The sequence below is a fragment of the Bufo gargarizans genome, chromosome 2, assembly GCF_014858855.1.
Source record: "Bufo gargarizans isolate SCDJY-AF-19 chromosome 2, ASM1485885v1, whole genome shotgun sequence".
Lineage (NCBI taxonomy): Eukaryota > Metazoa > Chordata > Amphibia > Anura > Bufonidae > Bufo > Bufo gargarizans.
The window spans coordinates 246890696-246915887 of record NC_058081.1 but is presented as its reverse complement, the minus strand read 5'-3'; the positions used below and the strand labels follow the sequence as shown (position 1 = coordinate 246915887).

The window sequence follows — 25192 nt, the reverse complement described above, 5'->3', positions numbered from 1 at the left end:
AGAATGGTTTGGATAAATAAAAGCGTTCCAAAGTTATTACCACATAAAGTGACACATGTCAGATTTGCAAAAATCGCCCTGGGATTTAAGGAAAAAAGTGGCCTGGTACTGAAAGGGTTAACTGACACAGATTTCCTGATCACTCTGTATGATGTTGCCATCTGACACGGATTGTCTGGTTGCGATACCTCCCACACAAAAAAATATCCTGTATATAAACGTGTGGAAAACTGCAGGCTGAGTGATCATTTTAATTTCACACTGTGGGTAATTTGTGGGATATATATTTTACTGTACTTAATAAAAGCTTAGCTTTAAAGCATCTATTAAGGGGGTCCCTAGTGGGATTTATTGGGCCTTCTGACACTGTGAGCTTTTTTCAATTTTATTCCACAAATCATTTTTACAATGCAAGACATAGTAAATTAAATGGTACCATTAAAAAATGCATCTTTTCCCGACAAAAATAAGCCATCATACACTGTAGTTATGTGAACGGAAAAATAAAAAAAAGTTATGGCTATTGGAACATGGGGAGGAAAAATCTAAAACGAAAAAATAGAAACAGGCTCGGTCTTTAAGGGGTTAAAAAACGTTGTGATAGCACATTATGCTCTTTCAAAAACTAGAATGATGTTATTCCCGTATTTCAACACCAGATGGCACATGAAACTGTCTAATTATCCCATTGTTCTGTATAATGTCAGAATAGTTCTCGGTTTAGTTTGTTTACAGTATGTTATGGGATACTGTATGTTTTTACTGTATTAAAGTAACTTTTAAATCAATAAAGACTTTTTTTTATATTTGATTGTGTGATTCTGGCAGCGACTTTTTCCCAGATTCACAGTTACTTTGCAGAGCATGCATACTGTACATACAGATTAGGAGGATGTGCTGGCCATACACATTAGAAGTGTATCACACAAACAGTGGCGTACATACAGGGGTCGCAGTTGTAACCGGGCCTGTGGACCCCCTGGCCCCTGCGGGTAGGCGGCCGCGCAGCCATATTGCGCCACACAAGCTGCTGGCAAAATGCCAGCGCCCAGTAGTCAAGTCCAGTCCAGTGCAGTGAGTGTCAAAAACATCTCCGTCATGCGCCTCCTGCCCCGTCTGCCTGCTTCTCTCACTTTATGAATGAAGCAGGCAGGCGGGGCAGGAGGTGCATGACGGAGGGAGAGATGTTAAGCTCAAGCTGCCGACGTGGCGGCGAGTCTGCATGCCATGCACCGGCAGCACAGCAGCAGCAGGGCGGGGAGCGGCGCTCTAGTTCGGCTTCCCACTACCGGCCATGTGAGGAGTGGGAGTGGTGAAGCGACCGCCGCTTAGGAGACTTGTGTAGCAGCAGTTGCAGTGCGACGGTTGGGGCTCGTCTTCCTGGCTCGTGGACCCCCCTGCAGTGTATGGCCCATGTGCCCGCTCCACTGCCCTGACAGCCGCTCACTCCACAGCCGCTGCCCAGTGCTCTGCATCTCAGCAGCAGAAGAAGTCTGGGGAGGAACTGGGCCATGACCATAGAGCAAAATGTCCAGCAGCAGAACTCCCAGAAGGTAGGAGCTGCCCCCGGTGTGTGCACATATTTGCGGAACGGATCTGGACCCATTCAACGGATGGCTGAATGGACCCTCATGCATTGTACACAGATAAAGCCACCATATCCTGTACACAGTGGGACAGGGCAGCTATTAGCAATATTTTGTCCCATAATTGCCACAGAGTCAGTGCCACTAGGCACTGTTAGAGGAGGCAGATGTCAGGGACACTGCAGTGGGTGGGAGATTAGAAGCTGCAAGAGGCTCTATGAGGGGGGGTGAACATAAAAGACAAAAGGAAATTGAGAAGATCTGTTATTAGAGGGATGATAGCTGCAGCTGGCATGGGCTATTTTATAGGAAAGGGGACAGAAGCAGGTGGCGTGGATTCTGTTAGATCAGGGGGCAGAAGTTGACAAGGGCTTTGTGCTAAGGGATTGGGCACATCAAGTCCAATAGGTGATAGAGGCTCAGTTACTGATGGATGGACAGAAACAGATTGGAGGAGGACAGAGGGTTCCATGGGCTTTGTGAGTGGGTGGTGGTGACAAGGAATACAAAAGATGGCATGGGCTCTGTTATGAGAAGGGGGCACAGAAACTGGTACAGGTTCTTTGGGTCACAGAAGGCGGCAAGGAGTCTCTGGGGACTTCAGGGAACATAGAAGATGATAGTGGCTGGAGGCCACAGATGGTTGCAGCTATTCTGCGGGGAGAGTAGTAGAGGGGCATACAAGAGAGGTTCTGTGGGGGCCAGGAGGGAGATAATAGGTAACAACAGCAGGACAGAGGGAGGTGGCAGACAGCTAGTTTCCTACCTGAGATTCTTTCCTGCTGCAGTATTTTTTCCCGATTGGCGATGGGGACGTGGCTTCATGGGGCGGGGCTTCAGGGAGGTGAGCATGGCCGGTGAAGTTCTGTCTGGTTGAGCCTGACAGGGACGGTTGGGACATCAGCAGCGTGTGCTCTATTGTGTACAGAATGGGGGGGGGAGGTTCGAAGGGGGGCCCTGATTGAGCATATGGGAAGCAAGCAGGGCCCGGCCGGGACTGAATAGAGGACAAGTGGGCAGGGCTGCCTCAATGCCCGATAAACTGTCTGTAGAGGTAGGGGGCAGGGCCTTCCATTTGCTCTGGGTGACCCATGCCACGGGCCCCATAGCAGCTGCGTGGTCTGACTATATGGTAGGTACGCCACTGACCCTGCCATTATTCTTAACTGTTATGGGGCCACTGTGGATGTTAGTGTTTTGGGTCACTGCGGATGACTATGTTATGGGAGCACTGTGGATGACACTCTATGAGGGTCTTTTAGTATCATAAATACGCCTTTATTAGGCGTATTTCTGGTGCAGATTGTGGCACAATGGTTATTTGCGGTGCAATCTGCAACTTTTCCCCCGCCATTTCCCCGTTCACGCCATGCCTAAAAAAGTTGCCGTGGCATGAGTGTGGAAGGGGACGGGCAAGCTAGTCTGTTTCATTCATCATTTTCAATGCCCGTTTTAGGAGTAGAAAATGGTCTAAATTTAAGCCAGCAAAGAAGCTGACTTACGTTCAAACCAGCGGTGGATACGCCAAAGTTATGTAGAGGCCAGCGCCTCTACCAAACTTCAGCTGATCCAGCTAAAGGGCTTATTAAGACCAGTGTCTAAAATGCCGGTCTTCATAAATTATAAATATAGATATATGCAGCGAGCCCAGGAGGGGGGAGAGGAGAGAAGTGATTGTTACAAAAATGGTGGTTATTGTGGTTACCTAATGCTCCCCAGGGCTCTGCAATGATATGATTTCTTCCCTTCAGGGGACACCTTGGTCTTGGGGTTCTCCTGCCTCATTGGTTCAGGTTGCCCCTGATGGTGAGGAATGGTGAGGAATGGTGAGATGCAAGGCAGAGTCCCTCAGCAACTGAGGATGTCAGTGTAGTGTAGCAGTGCAGGAAATAATGAGGCTAAATTAACACCAGAACAGTTCTTTACTGAAGGATTAAGTTCAGATACAGCAATTCAGTTCTCAGCATGCATGAACTAACAGTTTTTACACAAGATGCAATTTCACAGATATTGCATGGTATACAGCTGAAATCAGAGTTAGACTACATGCCCAACGACCGTGCCGTTTTTTGCCGTCCGCAAAGCGCAGATCCGCAAAAAACAGAAGCCTCCCGTGTGCCTTCCGCAGTTTGCAGAACGGAATGGGCGGCCCATTGTAGAAATGCCGCAAAATGGACAAGACTAGGACATGCTATATTTTTTGGGAGGGGCCACGGAACGGTGCAACGGATGCGGACAGCACACAGAGTGCTGTCCACATCTTTTGCTGCCCCATTGAAGTGAATGGGTCCGCACCCGAGCCGCAAAAAATTAGGCTCTGATGTGGACCACAAAAACAGTCATGTGCATGAGGCACATCCATGGGCTTCCAATGGAATGTATAGCTGCCAATGGAACTAGTTCTCCTGTATTTATTGATGATGTGACTGCTGACAAAAGCAGCAGGATGAATTCTGAAGTGTTTCGGGCAATATTAACTGCTCATATTCAGCCAAATGCTTCAGAACTCATTGGACAGCGCTTCACAGTGCAGATGGACAATGACCCAAAGCATACCACAAAAGCAACCAAAGAGTTTTTTAAGGGAAAGAAGTGGAATGTTATGTAATGGCCAAGTCAGTCATCTGATTGAGCATGCATTTCACTTGCTGAAGACAAAACTGAAGGGAAAATGCCCCAAGAACAAGCAGGAACTAAAGACAGTTGCAGTAGAGGCCTGGCAGAGCATCACCAGGGATGAAACCCAGCATCTGGTGATGTCTATGCGTTCCAGACTTTAGGCTGTAATTGACTGCAATTGATTTGCAACCAGGTATTAAAAAGTAAAAGTTTGATTTATGATTATTATTCTGTCCCATTACTTTTGGTCCCTTAACAAGTGGGAGGCACATATGCAAACTGTTGTCATTCCTACTCCGTTCACCTGATGTGGATGTAAATACCCTCAAATTAAAGCTGACAGTCTGCAGTTGAAGCAAATCGTGTTTGTTTCATTTCAAATCCATTGTGGTGGTGTATAGAGCCAAAAATATTAGAATTGTGTCGACATCCCAATATTTATGGACCTGACTGTATAAAGAAATTGTGGAGGAAAAAGAGCACAGAGAAAGGGAATTGTACGAAGTCTCCAAGTCTTCTCAGCCGCCTGCTGAAGACAGCGCATCTGATATTACTCTATCAGCTACTGAAAGTGACCTACCTACCAGTAAGAAGTCCACTGATACTGCTTCACGCACTTCAGAGCCACCACCGAATCTGGAGCTTCTTGCTATGAAAGACCAAGGGTCCGTCCTTTATTGCTGTCCAGAGAACCGGTCACCTACAAGGAAAAGACCAAGGCCTACAGAGAATCCTCCAAAAGAGGGTGAAGCTGCAATTCCAAGTCCTGCCACAGAAAGTCACCAGGGGACCGCAGATGAAGTTTCTGCTGGAGTTACAGCTGCTGAGAGCGCACAGTTTAAAGAAGAACTTCTGCATCCTCGAATATGGGACCCAGGAGGAAGATATCCAGACTTTCCTGTGAGGAAAACTACCCATTGTGGCAATTACCCACTACCTTGTGTGGATTACAATTAACTCTATTGTTTCCCGTGGATTACAAGTGACTTTTATCTGTTTACAGAGGATTCTACATCAAGCACTTCAAGCGCAAGGACTCAAGTCTTATTTGAGCGTATTAGTGCACTAATAAATGCACTATGTTTTTACACTAATGTTTACAGGTTAAGCAACGTTCAAGTATTATATGCCCATTGTGTGTATTCTTTTCTAGGTGCCGCAATGTGACCTTCATGCACTTATTGCGAAATTACACTAACTTTTGCACTTAGCTAGATCAGTAGCACCTTACTTCTGTGTACCTTGATTTACAGCTCTGTTCTCTTTATACAGACTGCCTTTTTGGATGCTTAATACTAATTGTGTCATGTATCCTAGGTACCCAGGTAGGACAAGTGGTAAGTCCCAGGCAGGTTCAGCAACTACAGCTCGGCCTTTAACACCATCCCTCCCAACAAGTTGGCAACGAAACTGAACAACTTGGGTCTCAGCTCACACCTGTGCAACTGGATACTGGATTTTCTTATAAAAAGACCACAAATCGTACGCATGGGCAAGCACTTTTCTTCATCCTTAACACTAAACACTGGGGTACCGCAAGGCTGTGTGTTGATCTCCAACAATGATGAAACAGGCTATAGGAAACAGGTTGAGAACCTAGAGAGATGGAGTAAGAACAACAACCTCATACTCAATACCAAGAAAACAAAGGAGCTAATTCTGGATTTTAGGAAGAAGAAACGAAATGGACACCATTCCATTAGCATTAATGGTGGAAACGTGGAGATAGTTCAAAGTTTCAGATTCTTGGTAGCTCATATTAGTCAGGACCTGTCATGGATAAAAAAACACAACAGAAATTACCAAAAAAAGCCTTCAGAGGCTTTATTTTCTGAGGAGTCAAAATTTCTGCTAGTCAATTTTTACACGTGCACCATAGAATCTATCACATACTGAATTACAGTGTGGTACTCCGGCTGCTCTTCTGAGGTCAAGAAGACCCTCAAGCGCATCATCAGAATGGCTGGCAGAATCACTGGTAACACAGTTACCATCAATGGATGACATCTTCACCTCGCTGCAGCAACAGGGCAAAAATTATCTGCGGGGATCCAACTCACCCCGGCCACAGCCTTTTCATTCCCCTACCCTCTGGTAGGCGTCTTAGAGCCCTACATGCTCACACCACTAGGCTGAAGAACAGATTTTACCCCAAAACAATCAGTCTCCTAAATGCTCGGAGATTATTGCCCCTTCCTAGAATAGAAACTACCACAGACTGAAAGTGACTGCTGCATTCATGAACCCATGATGATCTCTTGTCTGCAGTGGTGTCTGAATCAGTGTGTATATATATACTCATAAGCACTTCCTACTTTGCTCTTGCTATATATATGCTGTGAACTGTGAATAGTAATGCTTTCTAGTGCAATGTTTTGTTTTTTTCTAGTGTAATGCTTTAGTTTAAATTTCAGTTCTTGTTCCTCTGTCCACGGCATCTAGGATTGCTCCAAACAACATTTCATTGTATTGTACAGTGACAATAAAGGCATCTTATCTCATCTCTTAACTACAAGGGTAACCCCGCTGCTTCAGGAACAGCAAGGGGAATAATATACTCTTCCTTCCTGTTTTTTATTTTATTTTTATTTTTATCTTTATTGTTTTCTTAAACAAATATATAAAATTTCATAACATACAGTTTGCAAGTGATAAAAAATAAGGCGTGAATATACAAAGAATTGATACAATTAACCCTATTACTCACCCATTCACCCAATTCACTGTTGCGAGGTCCGACCAGACTTTTATTGACACTTTTGTTTCAGTTGCCAATGCTACAAATAACCAGGGGTTGAGGGGCGGAAATCCAACCCATTCTAGCTACACTTTGATTTTCTTGCTATTTTACCATAGACATCAATGGTATCCGTCAGAGCCAGCCACTCAGAGAAACTAGGACTATTATTAGTGCCCCAATATTTGATTATCAGGGCCTTTGCGGCTATAAAACCCTCCAAGCAAATTCGTATCTGGTGAGACGTTAAGTCACTAGAGGGAAAGAAACTCAGTATTGCCGGCATAAAGCAGCGGTCCAATTGGATCTTATGTCTTCTAGATAGTTCCTCATAGATACGGGTCCAGAAACTGCTTATTTCTGGACACTTCCATAGTATATGACTCAGATCGGCATTTTCTGACAAACACTTCCATGGCTCACCCTTTTTTTCTTTATATATTTTGGCAAGGAAGGCGGGGGAGTAGTATAGGCGATGTACAATTTTGAATTGGATCAGTCTATATTTCTGGGAGATCGATACTTTTTAAATATGTTTGTATACTATATCCCAATCCAGGATGTTTCCATCGCCCAGTTCAGCTCCCCAGCTTCCCTCGCTTTTATATGTTATTATTTCACCAAGAGAGTCCCGGAGTCTGTGATATATTTGCGAAAGTGTGAGTTGTGTATCCTTAAATTTAAAACAGTAATCCAAAAAGGAGTTTGCCCTAATAGTCAAAAGACATTTATCCTGGGTGCTCATAAATGCGTGACAGATTTGTGCATATCTATACCTAGCTAAAAAAGGGACTTTTGTGCCTTTTATTAAATTATCTAAGGGGATGATATTTCCATGTGATGAAATGTGAGTTAAACGGTTGATCCCGCGTGAATTCCAATATTCATAATCTGAGATTAACATAAATTCTTTTAAATTAAGGTTGTGCCAAAGTGGAGTGAACTGAGTGGGATATGTTATGCCTAGTATCTTTTTAGTTTTATTCCAGACCATATTTAACGTATCACTAATTAGACACCGTTTTTTACTTTTCCCCGGATGACCAGTCTCCAAAATAGAGAAAATGTCCCCTTACGGCCTCTGAAAGTCCTTTGACAAGATACTAGCGGCAGTATAATATCCCTGAAAGAAGGGGAGGGAGAGACCACCATCTTGCTCAGAGAGCCAAAGACATTTCTGTTTAATCCTGACCCTACCCCTCCCCCAGATTAACTCATTCAACAGTCTCTCCAGAAGACTGAAGGAGTCGTCGATCCATATCGGACAAGCAGTCAGAGGGTGTAGAGCGATGGGGAGGATCACCATCCTAACTAATCGATCCTTTCCGCTTGTGCCAGAGGCAGCTTCTGCCAAGTATGGATCTTCACCCTCACCTTGTTAATCATAGGGGTAATGTTTAAGTGATTGCATCTAATCAAGTCCGCGCTGATTCTAATGCCCAGATATCAAATAGTGCCAGTGGGTTCAAGTAGCCTAATACCTAGAAGGCCATCAGGGGGTGATTGAACAAGGAGAAGAAGTTCAGATTTGTCCCAGTTTACTTTATATCCAGATAATAAGCCATATTCTTCCAAGATGTTCATAACAGAGGGAACTGCCTTCCATCCTTGTTTTAAAAAGACCAGGATATCGTCTGCATAAAGACAAATTTTATCTTCCTCCTCTCTCCCTCCAAAACCAATAATCTTATTATACTGTCGGATTCTGCATGCAAGGGGCTCTAAGGCCAGGGCGAAGGTCAGAAGTGAAAGGGGGCAGCCCTGGCGAGTGCCTTGCTGTAGGGGGGACTGTTCGTAGTCAATCCCGTTTATCTTAACACTGGCGGTAGATCCACAATAGAGCAGTTGCACCCATTTAATAAAGTGTTCACCCAGGTTCATTCTGTCCACAGTTCCCCACAGAAAGGACCACACCACCCTGTCAAAGGCCTTCTCAGCATCTAAGGACAGGATGGAGCGATCCCCCCGTCCCCAATGTAAATGTTAAGGAAGGTTCTACGGATGTTAGATTGTATGTTTCGTTTTGGGATAAACCCTGTCTGATCCGGATGGATCAGACAGTGAATAACCCTCCTCAACCTATTACCAAGCAATTTGGCTAATATCTTGTAGTCAGTATTGACTAATGAAATTGGGCGATACGACCCAATTTCGGTCTTATCTTTGTCCTTTTTTAAAATCAGAGAGATGGAGGCCTCCCTCAAGGAAGGGGGGAGTAGACCATTCCTCCAAGAGTCATTAAGCGTTTAAAGAAGGAAGGGCAGTATAACTTTGCGATGTGCTCTATAGAATTCAAAGGGCAGGCCGTCTCTGCCTGGAGGCGTATTGCCCTTTATTACTCATCGAGAGTAATTGGTAAATTTAATCTGGAACAGTCTTCATCAGAGAGGCGAGGGAGCACAATGCTGTCTAAAAAGAGAGCCTGGGCTCCATCACCCTCCCCGAGGTCCGACTGATATAGTTTGATAAAATGTTTTATGAAAGCTGATTTGATATCTAAATGATTGTTGGTTAAGGCACCGGAGGGCTGTTTACTATGCTTTATTGGAATTTGAATCTTTTGGTCGGCAATTACAGATGCCAGCATTCTGCCTGTTTTACCTTTTTCAAAAAAGGCTTGCTGACCCGCGAAGAAGGACTTATGTTGCGCTTTTTCATATTGGAAGGTCTGATATTTCCTCTTAGCCTCCATTAATAATAATCTGATGTTTTCCCCATTCTGTCTGGCCAGGTCGGCCTCCAGATCCCCAACCCTCTCAGCCATTATCTTTTCAGTATTAGCATATTCTGCCCTTTTTCTGCTGATCCTCATACAATATGACTCTCGTATCATAGCCTTAAGAGAATCCCAGACATAATGTACATGTGTTGATCCATAATTTTGTGCCCAGAACTCTGAGATGTCATTTCCGATCCTTTCTTGTTCACCAACCACATGGATCCAGTGTGGGTTCAACCTAAAAGGTTTTCTACCGTCAGAGGGCACAAAGTCAACTGTCGACAACAACATTGGGGTGTGATCAGAAATACCGTGTGGCTTGTATTTCAGTTTTTGGATCCTTTCCAGAAATTCTTAGTTTGCCAAGGATAGATCTATTCTAGACATAGCCTTGCAAGATCTACTAAAACAGCAGAAGGTGATTTTTTTCCCATACAAATACTGCCACACGTCCGTGAGGCCCATCTCCTGGCAGATCCTTCTCAATCCATTGATCATATGGATCATAATCTACATTTCTATGGATGTAGACACTTACTCCACGAGCATAGGCCGAATAGTGGGAGTGGTCCTCGTACTGCGTTCAAGGTATATTATACAGTTTTTCAGCAGTTAAATGCATCTCAAGGAAAACCTACAATGGCGGGTAGATGTTTGGAGATAGTATCATAGACCACCCTCCGTTTAAACTTGTCCGCCAGTCCGCGGACATTCCATGTCAAGATACGTGGCATTTATCCTGCACCCCCCCCCCCCCCCCCAAACCCCTCCCCTCCCCCAGCCGCTTCATACATTTTCTTTCAGACTATGCATACAGTGAAAAAGGCAAAGCAAAAAATTAAATAAAATTAAGACAGATAAATAATTAGACAGATAATATTAAAAAGATAATTAGACACAAGAAAAAACCAAAAGACTAGGATTCTCATAGCCCCCTGGCATCCAGCCAGACAGAGGCTTCCTCAGTATTGGGGAAGAAAATGACTCCTTATATACTATTCTTAGTTCAGCCGGGTACATCATCGAGTATTTAACGTTGGCGTTAATAAGACGTTTCTTAATATCCCCGAATTGTCTTCTTTTAGATTGAGTAGAGAAGGAATAGTCATGGTAAATCGAGATTTTATTTCCATTATAAACCAGATCACTGAGTTCTCTTTTTTCGCCTCAATACTTTATCCCGATCACTGGTACACAGAATTTTAGCAAGGAAACTGCGCGGGGGGCTGCCAACAGGCGTTTTTTTATTAGGGACTCTGTGTGCCCGTTCTACCATAAACAGTGATGAAATGGATTCTGGGCCCATAGAGTCCGTCAACCATTTCTGAATAAATCCCCCTGGGTCGTCTTTTTCTGATCCTTCAGGGAAACCTATTAATCGGATATTTCCTCTGCGTGATCTGTCCTCTAAATCAGTTAATTTATCCTTAAGGGCCTTGTGTTCTGAATCAATCATCTAAATTTTCCTGCCCAGTAAGGAAACTTCGTTTTTAGTGTCAGTTAGGAATAATTCCGTTTCATGGGCCCTAGAACCAACTTTATCCATATCATGCCTAATAAGAGAGATATCAGATTGCATTGAAGACACAGTAGTTGTCAATGTTCCTTAGGCTTGATTAGTAATTTTTAAAGTCTCCAAGATATCCCCCAATTTTTGCTCAATTGTTTCCATACACAAATGTATCCGATAATCCATGACCTCCTTTCCGCTATTATCGGTAGGCTGTAAGGTGTTTCTGGGCCCTTCCTTTTCCTCTGCACGGTCAAGGGGTTTAATTGTGCCTCTTGTTTTTGTGGGGGAGGATCTTAAGTACCTCTCTATGTTAGGTTTAGGGGTTTTATTTTCTGAGCCTTTCGGGGACGTATTGCCCAGAGATTTCCAATTTTGTGTATTGGGGGCCATGTTCCAGCTTTTAGCTGAGAAAATGATCAGTCACGTGGGAAGATTACCCACAGATACAGTTCTACGTAAAACATAAAAAGTAAAATCCCCCCCAAACCTGCAGATCATTCAGGGTAACACTTAGCACGTATATAGGTGGTCCCTGCCACCTTGGAGAAGGGGGGTTTCAGGATATATCCCAAGCAATTTCTTTATAGTACCAATTATTTAAAAGTGTTCAGCTTGTTAATATTGTTAGTGAGCTGGCTGGTGTACCCCACAAATAATGGCCTGTTTGGCCTAAAGTTCAGTTAGTAATAATGTTAATGGTACAGTTAAACAGGTGACTTCACCAAACTTGCCCGTCCTGGAGTCGGTCGATCGAGGAGTCAGGGCCAACGGAGCGGTACCAGACCGCCAGAGATCAATATAGTCCCCTTCGCCAAGGTGTCTGCTGTCTGCTGCTTACAAAGGCTGCACAGGGGTTGCCCGGTTTAGGGAGAATGCGTCCCGACCATATAGAGCGGAGGAGTAGCGTCGGTGTTCTCAGAGGCTGCACACCGTCTCCATGCAAAGCGCCGGATTAAAGTTCCATTTGAAGTCCATGCGCCGCACGGGCCATCTGCGATGCCCTCTCACAGCTCACAGTACACCCCGTCTAGTGCCACAGATCCCACCTCGGCTTGCCCCAGTCATGGGGCGAAGGTAGCATCAGGAGCTGGTCCTGGAGCGCCACTAGTCGGCGCCTGTGTTCGCATCACACCATCCAGACTCACAGTGGAGCAATTAGTCGGCGAGGGGAGACAGAGCGGCTCAAGGTAGCGGGGAGAGGAGCCAGCAGCACGTCATATGTCATGCTGCCACGCTCGAAACCTTCCTGTTTGTTATATGTGCCAGGATTGGTAATGGGACTACTAAACCCCCATCCTGGTGTGTCTTCCAGGAGTTTCATGGGATTATGATACCCTCCTCCTGTGAAATTGCCAGAAGTGCATGGAGAATCTGATACCTCCCCCTTCTGTGCCTTTGCCTAAGGTATGGCGCCTCAAACTTAGAGCCATTTAGCTACCCATAGTCACCATAGTGATCGTGCTATTAGCCTTATATTTTGACTTTGGTGCAGGGAAGGGAATACAGGATAAAGCCACCCTTCCATTTGCGGGCACTCCATTATGTAATGGTGGGACTACAGAGTAAAGACACCCCCATGCTTTCTCTGGTGTTCAATGGCCAGAATACTTCAAAGTCAGTCAGTAGTGATTGCTTAGTTCAGACCTTTGGTTCACTGGGTATACCGAGAGGGAAACTGTTAATTAGGACACCCTACTCATGCGAGCAGGAACCTCAGGGTAGCCGTTTCATGTTAGTCTTTGTATGTCTTATGTGTATTACATTCAGCACTTTGTACTTAATTGGGTACCCCAGACCTGGTTCTCTCCTCCTAAGCATAAGCCGAGGGCAGCTTAACTCAATGTAAGGGGGAATGTAACACCCTAGAGTTGTGTTACTACATGCCTCTACCCCGCTACTGTCTTCTAAGAGCCTTTATACTGTCATCTGATATAATTTGTATTATGCTTCCACAAATGTGCATGTAAAACTTATGTTAAATTCCATTTCCTTGTAATTTTCCATGTTCACCAGCAGGTGGCAGCAATGCATTGGTAAGGAACCAGTCCTAGTTTAGTGTATCTAGGCTAGAATGGATCATTCCAGCTTAGCTCCCCCTCTGTGGAGGTGTGGACTGTTTCCACATCCTGCAGTCTGGGTGGAGAAGGAAGTTAGAGTGAGTGTAGCCCACCCCCTGCTAGGGGTAGGGTGTGTGTGTGTTAGGAGATCCTCTGCATAGCGAAGAAAGCCAGGATCTTCATCGGCTGAGACATTGATGAAATGCCCAGTCTGAGCCCTGCAGCTCAACTGGATAAAGAAAGCAGACAACCTCCAGAGTTCCAGGAAGAAAGCATCCCCTGTGAGTAAAGTCCAGAGACCTAGGATAAGCCATATCCTCCTCAGCTAGTCTGTCCTCATACAGCAGAAGTACAGAAAGGTGCAGAAGATTAGTTCCTGCCACAGCTACAGAGCTACCAAGCAGACAAATTATCCTGCAAGCTCCAGATTTAAAGTGCAGAAGTGTTTATTCCTGCCAACCAATGCTAAAACCTGCTGGGACCAGAGACCAAAGCTGTATACTGCTTAGATACAAGTTATCTTTAGTAAAGAAACGTTTGAACTTCACCTAAAGGTCTGGACATAATTTCTGCTGCAAAATTCCTCTATTACTCCTACTATCACTACACTCAAATGTATTGCAAGTGAGCCAGGAGTCCAGCCGTACCCAGGTAGTATACACCGTTGACACAATTATCACCACCTATAGAGACATTATAGGCCATTACACCACTCTGGCATTCCTAATCTGGGACGTGCATTATAACACCTTGGAAGGGCCCTGTGATAGTACCCTGCGCACGCTGCAATTGGCATCACAAACAAAATACAGACATTAAACACCCATATCCTGACCCACTGCATAAGTGGCATCAGTGTACCCGTTCCTGGTCGATGCACAAATAAGTCCTTTTTTGCCACTAATACACCCCAAAAAAAGGCTTTAGAACATATAACTGCACCGTTGAACGGCAAATAAGCCCTTATTTTGCTTTGGGGCCCTCTGATCTGTGTGCATCATATCTGCTGCAATTGCTGTTGAATAACTATAGGAAACTAAAGCATCATGTTTATTTTGCCACAGATGTACATTACAGACCAAAAGTTTGGACACACCTTCTCATTCAAAGAGTTTTCTTTATTTTCATGACTATGAAAATTGTAGATTCACACTGAAGGCATCAAAACTATGAATTAACACATGTGAAATTATATACATAACAAAAAAGTGTGAAACAACTGAAAATATGTCATATTCTAGGTTCTTCAAAGTAGCCACCTTTTGCTTTGATTACTGCTTTGCACACTCTTGGCATTCTCTTGATGAGCTTCAAGAGGTAGTCACCTGAAATGGTTTTCACTTCACAGGTGTGCCCTGTCAGGTTTAATAAGTGGGATTTCTTGCCTTATAAATGGGGTTGGGACCATCAGTTGCGTTGTGGAGAAGTCAGGTGGATACACAGCTGATAGTCCTACTGAATAGACTGTTAGAATTTGTATTATGGTAAGGACAAAGCAGCTAAGTAAAGAAAAACGAGTGGCCATCATTACTTTCAGAAATGAAGGTCAGTCAGTCCGAAAAATTGGGAATACTTTGAAAGTGTCCCCAAGTGCAGTCACAAAAACCATCAAGCGCTACAAAGAAACTGGCTCACATGCGGACCGCCCCAGGAAAGGAAGAGCAAGAGTCACCTCTGCTGCGGAGGATAAGTTCATCCGAGTCACCAGCCTCAGAAATCGCAGGTTAACAGCAGCTCAGATTAGAGACCAGGTCAATGGCACACAGAGTTCTAGCAGCAGACACATCTCAAGAACAACTGTTAAGAGGAGACTGTGTGAATCAGGTCTTCATGGTAGAATATATGCTAGGAAACCACTGCTAAGGAAAGGGCAACAAGCAGAAGAGACTTGTTTGGGCTAAAGAACACAAGGAATGGACATTAGACCAGTGGAAAACTGTGCTTTGGTCTGATGAGTCCAAATTTGAGAACTTTGGTTCCAACCACCGTGTCTTTGTGCGACACAGAAAAGGTGAACGGATGGACTCTACATACCTGGTTCCCACCATGAAGCATAGAGGAGGAGATGTGATGGTGTAGGGGTGCTTTGCTGGTGACACTGTTGGGGATTTATTCAAAATTGAAGGCATACTGAACCAGCATGGCTACCACAGCATCTTGCAGCGGCATGCTATTCCATCCGGTTTGCGTTTAGTTGGACCATCATTTATTTTTCAACAGGACCTCCAGGCTGTGTAAGGGCTATTTGACCATGAAGGAGAGTGATGGGGTGCTGCGCCAGATGACCTGGCCTCCACAGTCACTGGACCTGAACCCAATCGAGATGGTTTGGGGTGAGCTGGACCGCAGAGTGAAGGCAAAAGGGCCAACAAGTGCTAAGCATCTCTGGGAACTCCTTCAAAGACTGTTGGAAGACCATTTCAGGTGACTACCTCTTGAAGCTCATCAAGAGAATGCCAAGAGTATGCAAAGCAGTAATCAAAGCAAAAGGTGGCTGAGTAGTTTTGATGCCTTCAGTGTGAATCTACAATTTTCACAGTCATTAAAATAAAGAAAACTCTTTGAATGAGAAGGTGTGTCCAAACCTTTGGTCTGTACTGTATGTTAGAGAAGTCTCTGACTGGTTGTGAGTGGTAATCTCTATACAAGCAATGGAAGACAGTCGAACTTAATAATATCCCTTATGTCATAGTACCAATCGCATGTAAGGATCCAGTGAGAAGGATACAATAGAGATGCTTTGGTAATTTATTGAGCTTACCTTGAGCAAAGACATATAGAGGACATTAGAGGTCAAAACAAAATGCTTTCTTCAGATCTGAGTCTGCAGCAGAAACACATCAAGATAAAAGAGAAAACAGGAAATGATTAGGGATAAGCAAATCGACTTCAGATGTTTTTATTCGCATAAAACTTTTAAGGTACCACTTGGAACCGAACCAGAGTTCGGTAAATGTTTTTTTATAGTACGAATATCGCAAGACTTTGCGAAGCAATAACTTCGGCACATCGGAGCCAATACATTCTAATACTGTATGGAGCTCCTGCTCCGTATAGTGTTAGAACAAAGTTTTATGCAAATCGACTTTGGATGTTTCATCCGAAGTCAATTCGCTTATCCCTAGAAATTATGTCACAGAAAAGGAGGAGCAAAGAGGGCAAAGCAAAGAAGTTACAACATACAGTCGTGGACAAAAGTTTTGAGAATTACAGAAATATTGGAAATTGGAAAAGTTGCTGCTTAAGTTTATATAATAGCAATTTGCATATACTCCAGAATGTTATGAAGAGTGATCAGATGAATTGCATAGTCCTTCTTTGCCATGAAAATTAACTTAATCCCCAAAAAAACTTTCAACTGCATTTCATTGCTGTCATTAAAGGACCTGCTGAGATCATTTCAGTAATCGTCTGGTTAACTCAAGTGAGAATGTTGACGAGCACAAGGCTGGAGATCATTATGTCAGGCTGATTGGGTTAAAATGGCAGACTTGACCTGTTAAAAGGAGGGTGATGCTTGAAATCATTGTTCTTCCATTGTTAACCACGGTGACCTGCAAAGAAACGCGTGCAGCCATCATTGCGTTGCATAAAAATGGCTTCACAGGCAAGGATATTGTGGCTACTAAGATTGCACCTCAATCAACAATTTATAGGATCATCAAGAACTTCAAGGAAAGAAGTTCAATTCTTGTTAAGAAGGCTTCAGGGCATCCAAGAAAGTCCAGCAAGCGCCAGGATCGTCTCCTAAAGAGGATTCAGCTGAGGGATCGGAGTGCCACCAGTGCAGAGCTTGATCAGGAATGGCAGCAGGCAGGCGTGAGCGCATCTGCACACACAGTGAGGCGAAGACTTTTGGAAGATGGCCTGGTGTCAAGAAGGGCAGCAAAGAAGCCACTTCTCTCCCAAAAAAAACATCAGGGACAGATTGATCTTCTGCAGAAAATATGGTAAATGGACTGCTGAGGACTGGGGCAAAGTCATATTCTCCGATGAAGCCTCTTTCCGATTGTTTGGGGCATCAGGAAAAAGGCTTGCCCGGAGAAGAAAAGGTGAGTGCTACTATCAGTGATGGAGACCAAGGTGTTGTGTCGGCAGTTGTGGTCTGTACACTTGGTTCCTGAGGACACTGTAAGGTGTTAGACTGACATTCTTTCCCTTTGGTTGAACTGCTATGCTGAGATTTATTTTGCTTCTGTTCCCTTTCCATCTCCATGTTGGCTGCTTCATTCGTTTTCTCTATGAGCACCTCATCTGAAATGGAAGGGTCACCTAAATACTGCTTTAATTGGAAGTTGATGTGGTCATTTCTCAGTACAGTACCCACTAATCTTAGACATTTCTTCTGTATTAGCTCAGTCCCGAAATGTTCATCCGAGCCTTCCCCTTGGGATACAAATAGCAACCGATCTTTTAATGCAATCGCTCTGAACAGGAAATTCTGTGGCGTTTCATTGCTATTCTGGGAGACGTTGGGGAGTTTCTGGTACAGTTCGGAGGCGTTCTCCTCCTTGTAGTGACTTTTCAAGATTCATCTAAGTTGCACTAGAGTCAGTCAATTTTTTATCTCCAGCATACCTCTGAGGCTTAGACCAGTATGTATGGCCACAGTTTTAATAGGGGTCTACACAATCCAAGGAAGAACTGGTCCCGTAGGATTTTATCTCCATTTCCAAGAACGTTAGCACTGCTGGCCTCTCTCTTCTGTACATCTGACCAGAACTCCTGGAGGGCGAAAGCAAACTGTAAAATAGTCTCATCTTCACGCTGGAAGCGAGTGAAGAAACGGGACCTAAGGCTGCCGGAACTGGTCGTTTCTCCATAAATAGACTCGAGAATTGAGAATATAGCATTCAGTGTCTTTCTTTCCTTTTCTGGACATAGCTTTACAGTGCGTCTAGCATCCCCTTCCAAGGCGTTCAGCGCCACATCCGATTGTAAATACGGAGCCAAGTTGTACAACCTGGGGGTGCTCTAACAGCATATTTTGGCCATCAAACCGCACTAGCTGATTCAATATTGCCCCTACAAGCAAACACATGATTGGAGCTACCCCCACGGCAGGAAGGGTGATGGGAGCCACACCCGGAACTGGTTTGGTTCTGCATGCCGATCAATGTACCCTGCTCGCAGCGCCAAATAAAAGAAGACCGAGGGCTGGGCCCACAGGTACAGAGGGTACAAGATACCACACAGACACAAACAACGGTTCTTTAACAGCAGTTGAGTTTACTGAACAATGTAGTGAACAAGAAGCTGAGAATATATAAAACATATTGGTACACAGAGAATAAACCAACATGTAACACTGTCTAACAATAAACCAGTGAATGTGATGTTTTCCCCAAAGTCCATTAAGCAGCCTAGCTGCACTTGTATGTTCCTGGACGAGTTTCTCATTGGGGTGCACCCTAAGTATTGTGCAATACTATTTGTAATCCACAGGGAAATTATGTTTGTCTCTCAGCATATAACACCCTATGAGCAGCCAGTAAGATAGGAAGGTGTCAGTGTATGAGTCCCTTATGTCTATGCATTAGCTTGCAGCCCGTACACCGCAATGTAACTGTATTTGAAGCATTATTGTATATTCAAATGCCACTTCAACAGTGTGGTCTAATGTGACACGGCAAAGCCACACTTACAGTTCCTTGAGCAGGTTCTAGGTGCTTTTTCTTATTTCCTGGTCCACTCCAGAACTGGATCCTACAGACACGACACTCCTAGGGTTGTCGCTGAAAACCTCCCCTTCGTGCTGTCGCCAGTCTCCACCGTGAGCCGGTCCATTCCCTTCCAGATCCAACAGAGATGATCCCTTGTGGTTTCCAGTAGCACCAAGCACAGCCTCCGTCAGCTCACTTCCTGCTTCAAGATACACAGGGAGCGTGTGATGCAATAAGTAATTTGCTAAGTGCAGTGTCAAACCTGCATATTCAATTTTCTATCACACTTGTAAGGGTCAAAAACAGCCCATAAATTAGCTATTTTCACTATGTAACTCAGTCTGTGACCTCCCACAAGATCAGCGCACTCCTCTCCTGAAATACTCTGTGCTGCTGATGACCCTGCTTCTTCTACTATGTACGGACTCATGTACACGACCGTTGGATATTTTGCCGTCTGCAAATTGCCGCAAAAAACACAGATACCGGATGTGTGCATTCCGCCTTTTACAGAATGGAATGGCCAACCCCTAATATCACAGCCCAATCCTTTTCTGTAATGCAGACAATAACAGGACATGTTTTTTTTTTGGTGGGCGGAACGGCCATGGGGACATACGGACACAGAATGCACATCGAGTCATTTCCAGTTTTATGCGGCCCCGTTGTCAAGTGAATGATTCGACATACTGGCCACAAAAAAAACTGAACGGACACTGAAAAAAATATGTTTGTGTGCATGAGCCCTAAGAGTGTGTGGCCCGTTCACTTGATTGGGTCTGCAATCTGCAAGATAAGGAGATGTACAGAGTGGAAGCATGGAGTGGAAGCCCACGGAAGCACTATAGAGCCCTTCTGTGGGATTTTCGTCCATGCGTCCGCACTGCAAAAAAATACATGTTCTATTTTTAGCTGTGCGGACTGAATCTTGTGGATCGCGGACCCACTAAAGTGAATGAGTCCACATCCGCAAACGGCAGGCACGCGGCTGGTGCCTGTGCATTGCGGATTGCTATTTGCAGTCCACACCACAGGCATGGGGCACACACATTCGTGTGCATGAGCCCTAACTGTCAGTCTGTGACCTCCCACAAGATCAGCACACTCCTCCCCTGAATTACTTTTTGCTGCTGGCAAGATCCTGCTTCTACTATGAAAGGATTAGATCAGCACACTTTTTTTTTTTAAATACTTATGCTTGCGGGACCCTGCTCCTTCCACTATGTAACAGGATTAGATACACAGTTCAGCAGACACTATCACACATAGTAGAATTGCAACAGGTGACCCCCCAGTGCTTCGGAATGCCGAGCGGTGATGTGGCCTGATAGTTTTGTGTCATGGTGCTCCTACCTGAATACTGTCGCTCCCCTTGGTTAGGCTCCGAAGCAACAAAGGAGTTGTAGTTGGTGGAATAAGTAGAGTCCACACTTGGTGAAGTTTACCAGTTTTACTTGAATAAGCTTGCAATAAACTTGTGTCATCCAAACAATATGTGATCTTTCTTTGGGCTCCAGCAGGCTAAGGGTAAACTGTCAGGTAAACTTGAATACTTTGCTTTCTCTCTCTGTCTGCTGTGTTAATCTCCGGCTTCAGAATGGTTCCTATCAGCTTCAGTTACTGTTTCTTATGAGAGTGGGGTATCCCGTGACCCTTTTTGCTGAGTAAGGGTGTCTTTGGCACCGTTTTCCCTCTCAGAGGTACTAAGTCCTTTTATATATCAGGGGTATATATCTCTGAGCTACTTTCCCAAAGCTCCTGCAGCAGTGAAGGGAAACGCTCCCTCACCGCACCATGCTGCTTCACTCTCTCGCTCCAACTCTCAACTCTTCTCTCAACTACAGCTGCCTGCAACTATTCCCTTGGTAGGAAGCAGGACTAGCCCACTTCTGCCCAAAAGAGGGAGAATAGAATGGTAAGTTCCATTCTATATAAAGGTACTCTCTCTACCTCTATCTCTATCCATGATCCGAAGCTCGCTTCGTTGAACACTAGTGACTAATTATCATGGAAAGCCATCTGCTCAATGTATAGCCTTTACAACCCCCCTTCTAGCTAGGACAAGCATGCTCAACCTGCGGCCCTCCAGCTGTTGTAAAACTAGAACTCCCACAATGCCCTGCTGTAGGCTGATTCGGGCATGCTGGGAGTTGTAGTTTAGCAGCAGCTGGAGGGCCACAGGTTGAGTATGCCTGAGCTAGGATAATCAATGATGAATGGGACAATGAGATCTATACATCCAATAGTAGCCATCTGGCCATCTGCTACCATGGGCATTGAATTTCCCTCTGAGAACCTAAATTGGACTATACGAATATGTGTATATACATAGACTCACAGATAGATAGATAGATAGATAGAATATATACTGTATATATACACACACACACACTCATAGACAAACACATATCTATAACTTTTTATGTTTAACACTGTTTAATTGTAACACTGATCTTTAACACTGTACTGTACACAGCCATAAAATACATAATACTGTTACACAGATAAAGATTAAATATTTTACAACTGCCTAGGTGCATAAAGTCCCATTCAAGTGCCTGGGGCTGGGCTGCGATTCCAAGCAATATAGGAGCGCCGCGGCCTCCTCAGTTGGCATGGGTCCCAGATGTTTGATATGTCATTAGTAGTGATGGACGAACATCTGCCGGAATAGTGCGCGAACGCGATCAAATGTTTGCAAACCGCAAGTTCACGGCGGGTCCCATTCATTCTAATGGCGGGCGAACCTGAAAAACCTTCAGCTCATATTTGCAGCCAAGAAATAATTACTAGAAGAGCACTAATAGTCCCACAACATGGACAGTGACATACCAGATGTATTATTCGAATTTGCAATCTCCATTCATTATTTTTTTCAATGCGAAATATCGGCAATATAATTTTCACGTACACGCATGCGTAAATGCTCTATACAGTACCCAAATGCACTATAAAGAAAGTATATTGGTATATAGCACCCCGCTTCAATCAGTTTTTTTTTCAGTTATTTGGTCCAATAACGCTTGCGGACCGCACATTGCCGGCACTATAATGGAAAATGCCTAATTTTGTCTGCAATTGCGGAAGCACGGATGCGGAAGTGCGGATCCGCAAATGCGAATGCAGACAGCACATTCCAGCCCCATTGAAAATTAATGGGTCTGCACCCGTTCCGCAAAATTGCGGAACTGATGCGGACCCTTTTTGCGGATGTGGGAATAGAAAAGATATCCCTCAAAATGAAAATAAATAAAATTATTAAAGTTAAGCAAAAAGCATTAATGTGGTAGGCAATAACAAGTGCTCGGCGGCACTAAATCAGGTGCTCGGCGGCACCAAATCAGAAACCTTATGTCCTACCACAATCCGGGGGTTCCAGTGCACATCCATGAATCCCATAAAGCAAAAAACATCTATCCCTGGGCTAGATGATGATGTGGTATTGAAGGAAAGGGTGGGCAAAGAACAGTCCCTGATATTGCCCTACAGGGATGCTATTCTGGCCCTGATAGCCTATCCACAGACCACCCGCCCTGATAAGAGCGACCCCACCCGGAACCTTACCCTATATAAAAATGGCCCTAGTAAGCCCCTAGCCCCCAGGCCCCTGACTTCCAGGTGATCACTATATAGATCTATGTGTTTTTGACTCGCACCCCTCTGTGTATCACACCTATCGATAGCACACCTATACCAGTCCTTAAAAGGACTTTTGTGGCCCTATTAGCTAGCGTTTGGTGTCCCTAACAGCCTGTCCCTGCTCCACACAGCAACCTCTTCCTACACTGGCAAAACACTGAATGTAAAATAGCGGCCAGATCAGGTTTTGTTATAAGGTAGGGGGTATGTCCATGTGCTGAAACGTCTCAATTGGATGTTCTGTACCACCTGATGGATGTGTCATGGGTCAAAGTTCTTCGCAAACGACCGCCGGGTGAACCGCAAGGCCATCTCTAGTCATCAGTATGTAAATCCCAAAGAACCCCTTTAATCCATACTGCATGACGGTACATGACTGAATTGCATGTCATGAAACTGGGAGTTTGGGAAGGAGGAAAAGACATGGGGGAAACAACATGTAATTCAAAAATATTCCAGGGGACCACTAGAAGCCTGTAAAGTTCATAACATACATGGAAATGTCCTGCTTGCCCACAAAATAATATGTAAGATGAGAAAAGGGTATGCCAGCTAATCTGGATGGTTTCCATGTGGCATACGGAACAACTCAGCACCCATGACTAAAAAGGATGAGCACACCAATGTAATAGGTTGATCCTATCTGGGATCCATTCATTTAGAACTGTTTTGGATGTGGCATTGTGTACATAAGGGTAGGAGGGAAATAAAACTTAATGAACTATAAAAAATAATTTCATGTGTGTCTCTTTTTTTGGTGAGAAGTTTCCATCCAATCAATTTTCATAAAAAAGTTGTATCAAGGTAAGCAAACAAAAATTGCCCCGATAGGATTTAAAGGTGCGTGTGTAGTGAAGCATGTTGTATTGAACACACTCTGTTCCAAAAGCGTTGAATAATCGGGCAATAAATCGACTTCTCCTGTCTCACTGAGAAAATATTCCCGTTCTGTGTCCCTTAATGTATACACTCTGTGGTGTTTTAGCAGGGTTATTTCAATATAGCAACTAGAAGGAAGTCTACAGGTGCCTTCAAATGGCAGATTTTGTTGCAGAAAGTGTCTGTTTCAAAATCAATACCATTCATCTGAATATGGCTTGCAGAAATCCATGTGCTTTCCACCAAAACAAGCCATTCAGATAAATGGAAGGGATTTCAGCCTCAGAAATGTCTGCATGAAAATCTGCCACATGTGGAGGCCCCCTAATACAACAGATGTAGAGTAGAGATAGCCCTCGGAAACATTAGGATTGCTCAATCAGATTTATGGAAGATTCAGCAGCACCAACTAGGTGAAGGACACAGACATACAATATATTCAGAATTGCAGGGATCTAACAGTGTGGAAACAGGAGGCTCCATATACTGTGTAGTTTCCTGCACTACAGTACTGCAGCTCAGCTTTCCATTGAATGAGAATCCGGCATTATCCAGCTATGCCAGATACTCTGCTGGAACATCCACCTGGATTTCAAAAAGCCAATCTGAACGTCAGGTAATAATTAGTTTTCCATATATTGAATGGACACTTGTGACAGAAAGGGATATTTTGTAATAATCAACATACACTAAAGTTCTGGTGCAATTTGAGCCCAAAAAAATTGACACACCTGCTTTCACTACATTTATTATTTCTTTTAGACTCTTTTGTAAACTTTTTGTCCATCAAGGGGTCATCACTTAGTAGAAAGGGCATGTCGTCGCTGGAATGGGTGTGGCTTAGCACACCATTGTACACCCCAAAATGCTCCAAACACTTGGTACATTTTTTGGAGTAGACTAAGACAAAAATACTGGTATGCGGCGTAAAGTTAGACTAGACAAACTGAAGATGCACCAGATTTATCATCCGTGAGTCACTTTGATAAATCTGGTGCAGTTTAAGACTTGCTATCTAAGTTTAGACTGTATAACTATTAAATGGATTTAGAGCATCTACCTAATGTTTTTTTTTTTTTCTTCAGAAGTAGTATGTAGATAAATATTAAATAAACACAATGTACTCTCATAAGCTTTCAGCAGTCATACTTAAAATTCTTGATTGGAAGGATATACCGTATTTTTGTCTCACAACCTGCTGCAAGGTAATCTCATTATAGTAGTGAGTGGAGGACAGAAATGACAGATCTATTGTTCTCTTGATAGGCCTATATAATCATGGCCTAGACAGACTAGAGAAATGGCAAGTGGAAAATATGAAGGAAAAAAGTATAGAATGTAATGTATAGTACACTTTCTACTTTATACCGTTGTATTGAATAGTGTAGTCTAGAACATTATTTCACAGCTAATAAAAAGGTATATCATCTACAGATGACAAAAATACACTTTCATCCATCAGGTTTGTATGGCAGATGAAATATGTCTGTGAAGGTTCTCATTTATCCAGGTCATAGTATATATCTGTAAAGAATAAATCAAGGCAACTGGTAGTACTGTAGATTTATTGAAAACGTTTCACTCATTCTTCCAACAAGCTTTCTCAATTCTGAGTGATTGTACAAAAAAAAAAAAAAAAATGAAAAAAAACTTTTTCTGGGAAGTCATTATCACCTACTGACTCCAATTAGGATAATGGAATCAACACCTTTGACCCAATGCTGGGTCTAATTACCAGATGTGGATTCAGTTACATATTTATTCCCAGAATTTTTGTACA

At 43.8% G+C, this 25192-nt stretch overlaps 1 protein-coding gene across 1 annotated transcript in view; it reads left to right on the top strand.

The window, feature by feature from the left end:
* The window catches only part of LOC122925815 (chloride anion exchanger-like), a 92560-nt gene extending 87398 nt beyond the window's left edge, over positions 1–5162 (top strand). The window contains exon 19 of the mRNA XM_044277171.1: positions 4666–5162. Coding sequence (XP_044133106.1) covers positions 4666–5162 — 497 coding nt within the window. The remainder of the gene's footprint in view (positions 1–4665) is intronic.
* Positions 5163–25192: the final 20030 nt, after the last annotated feature.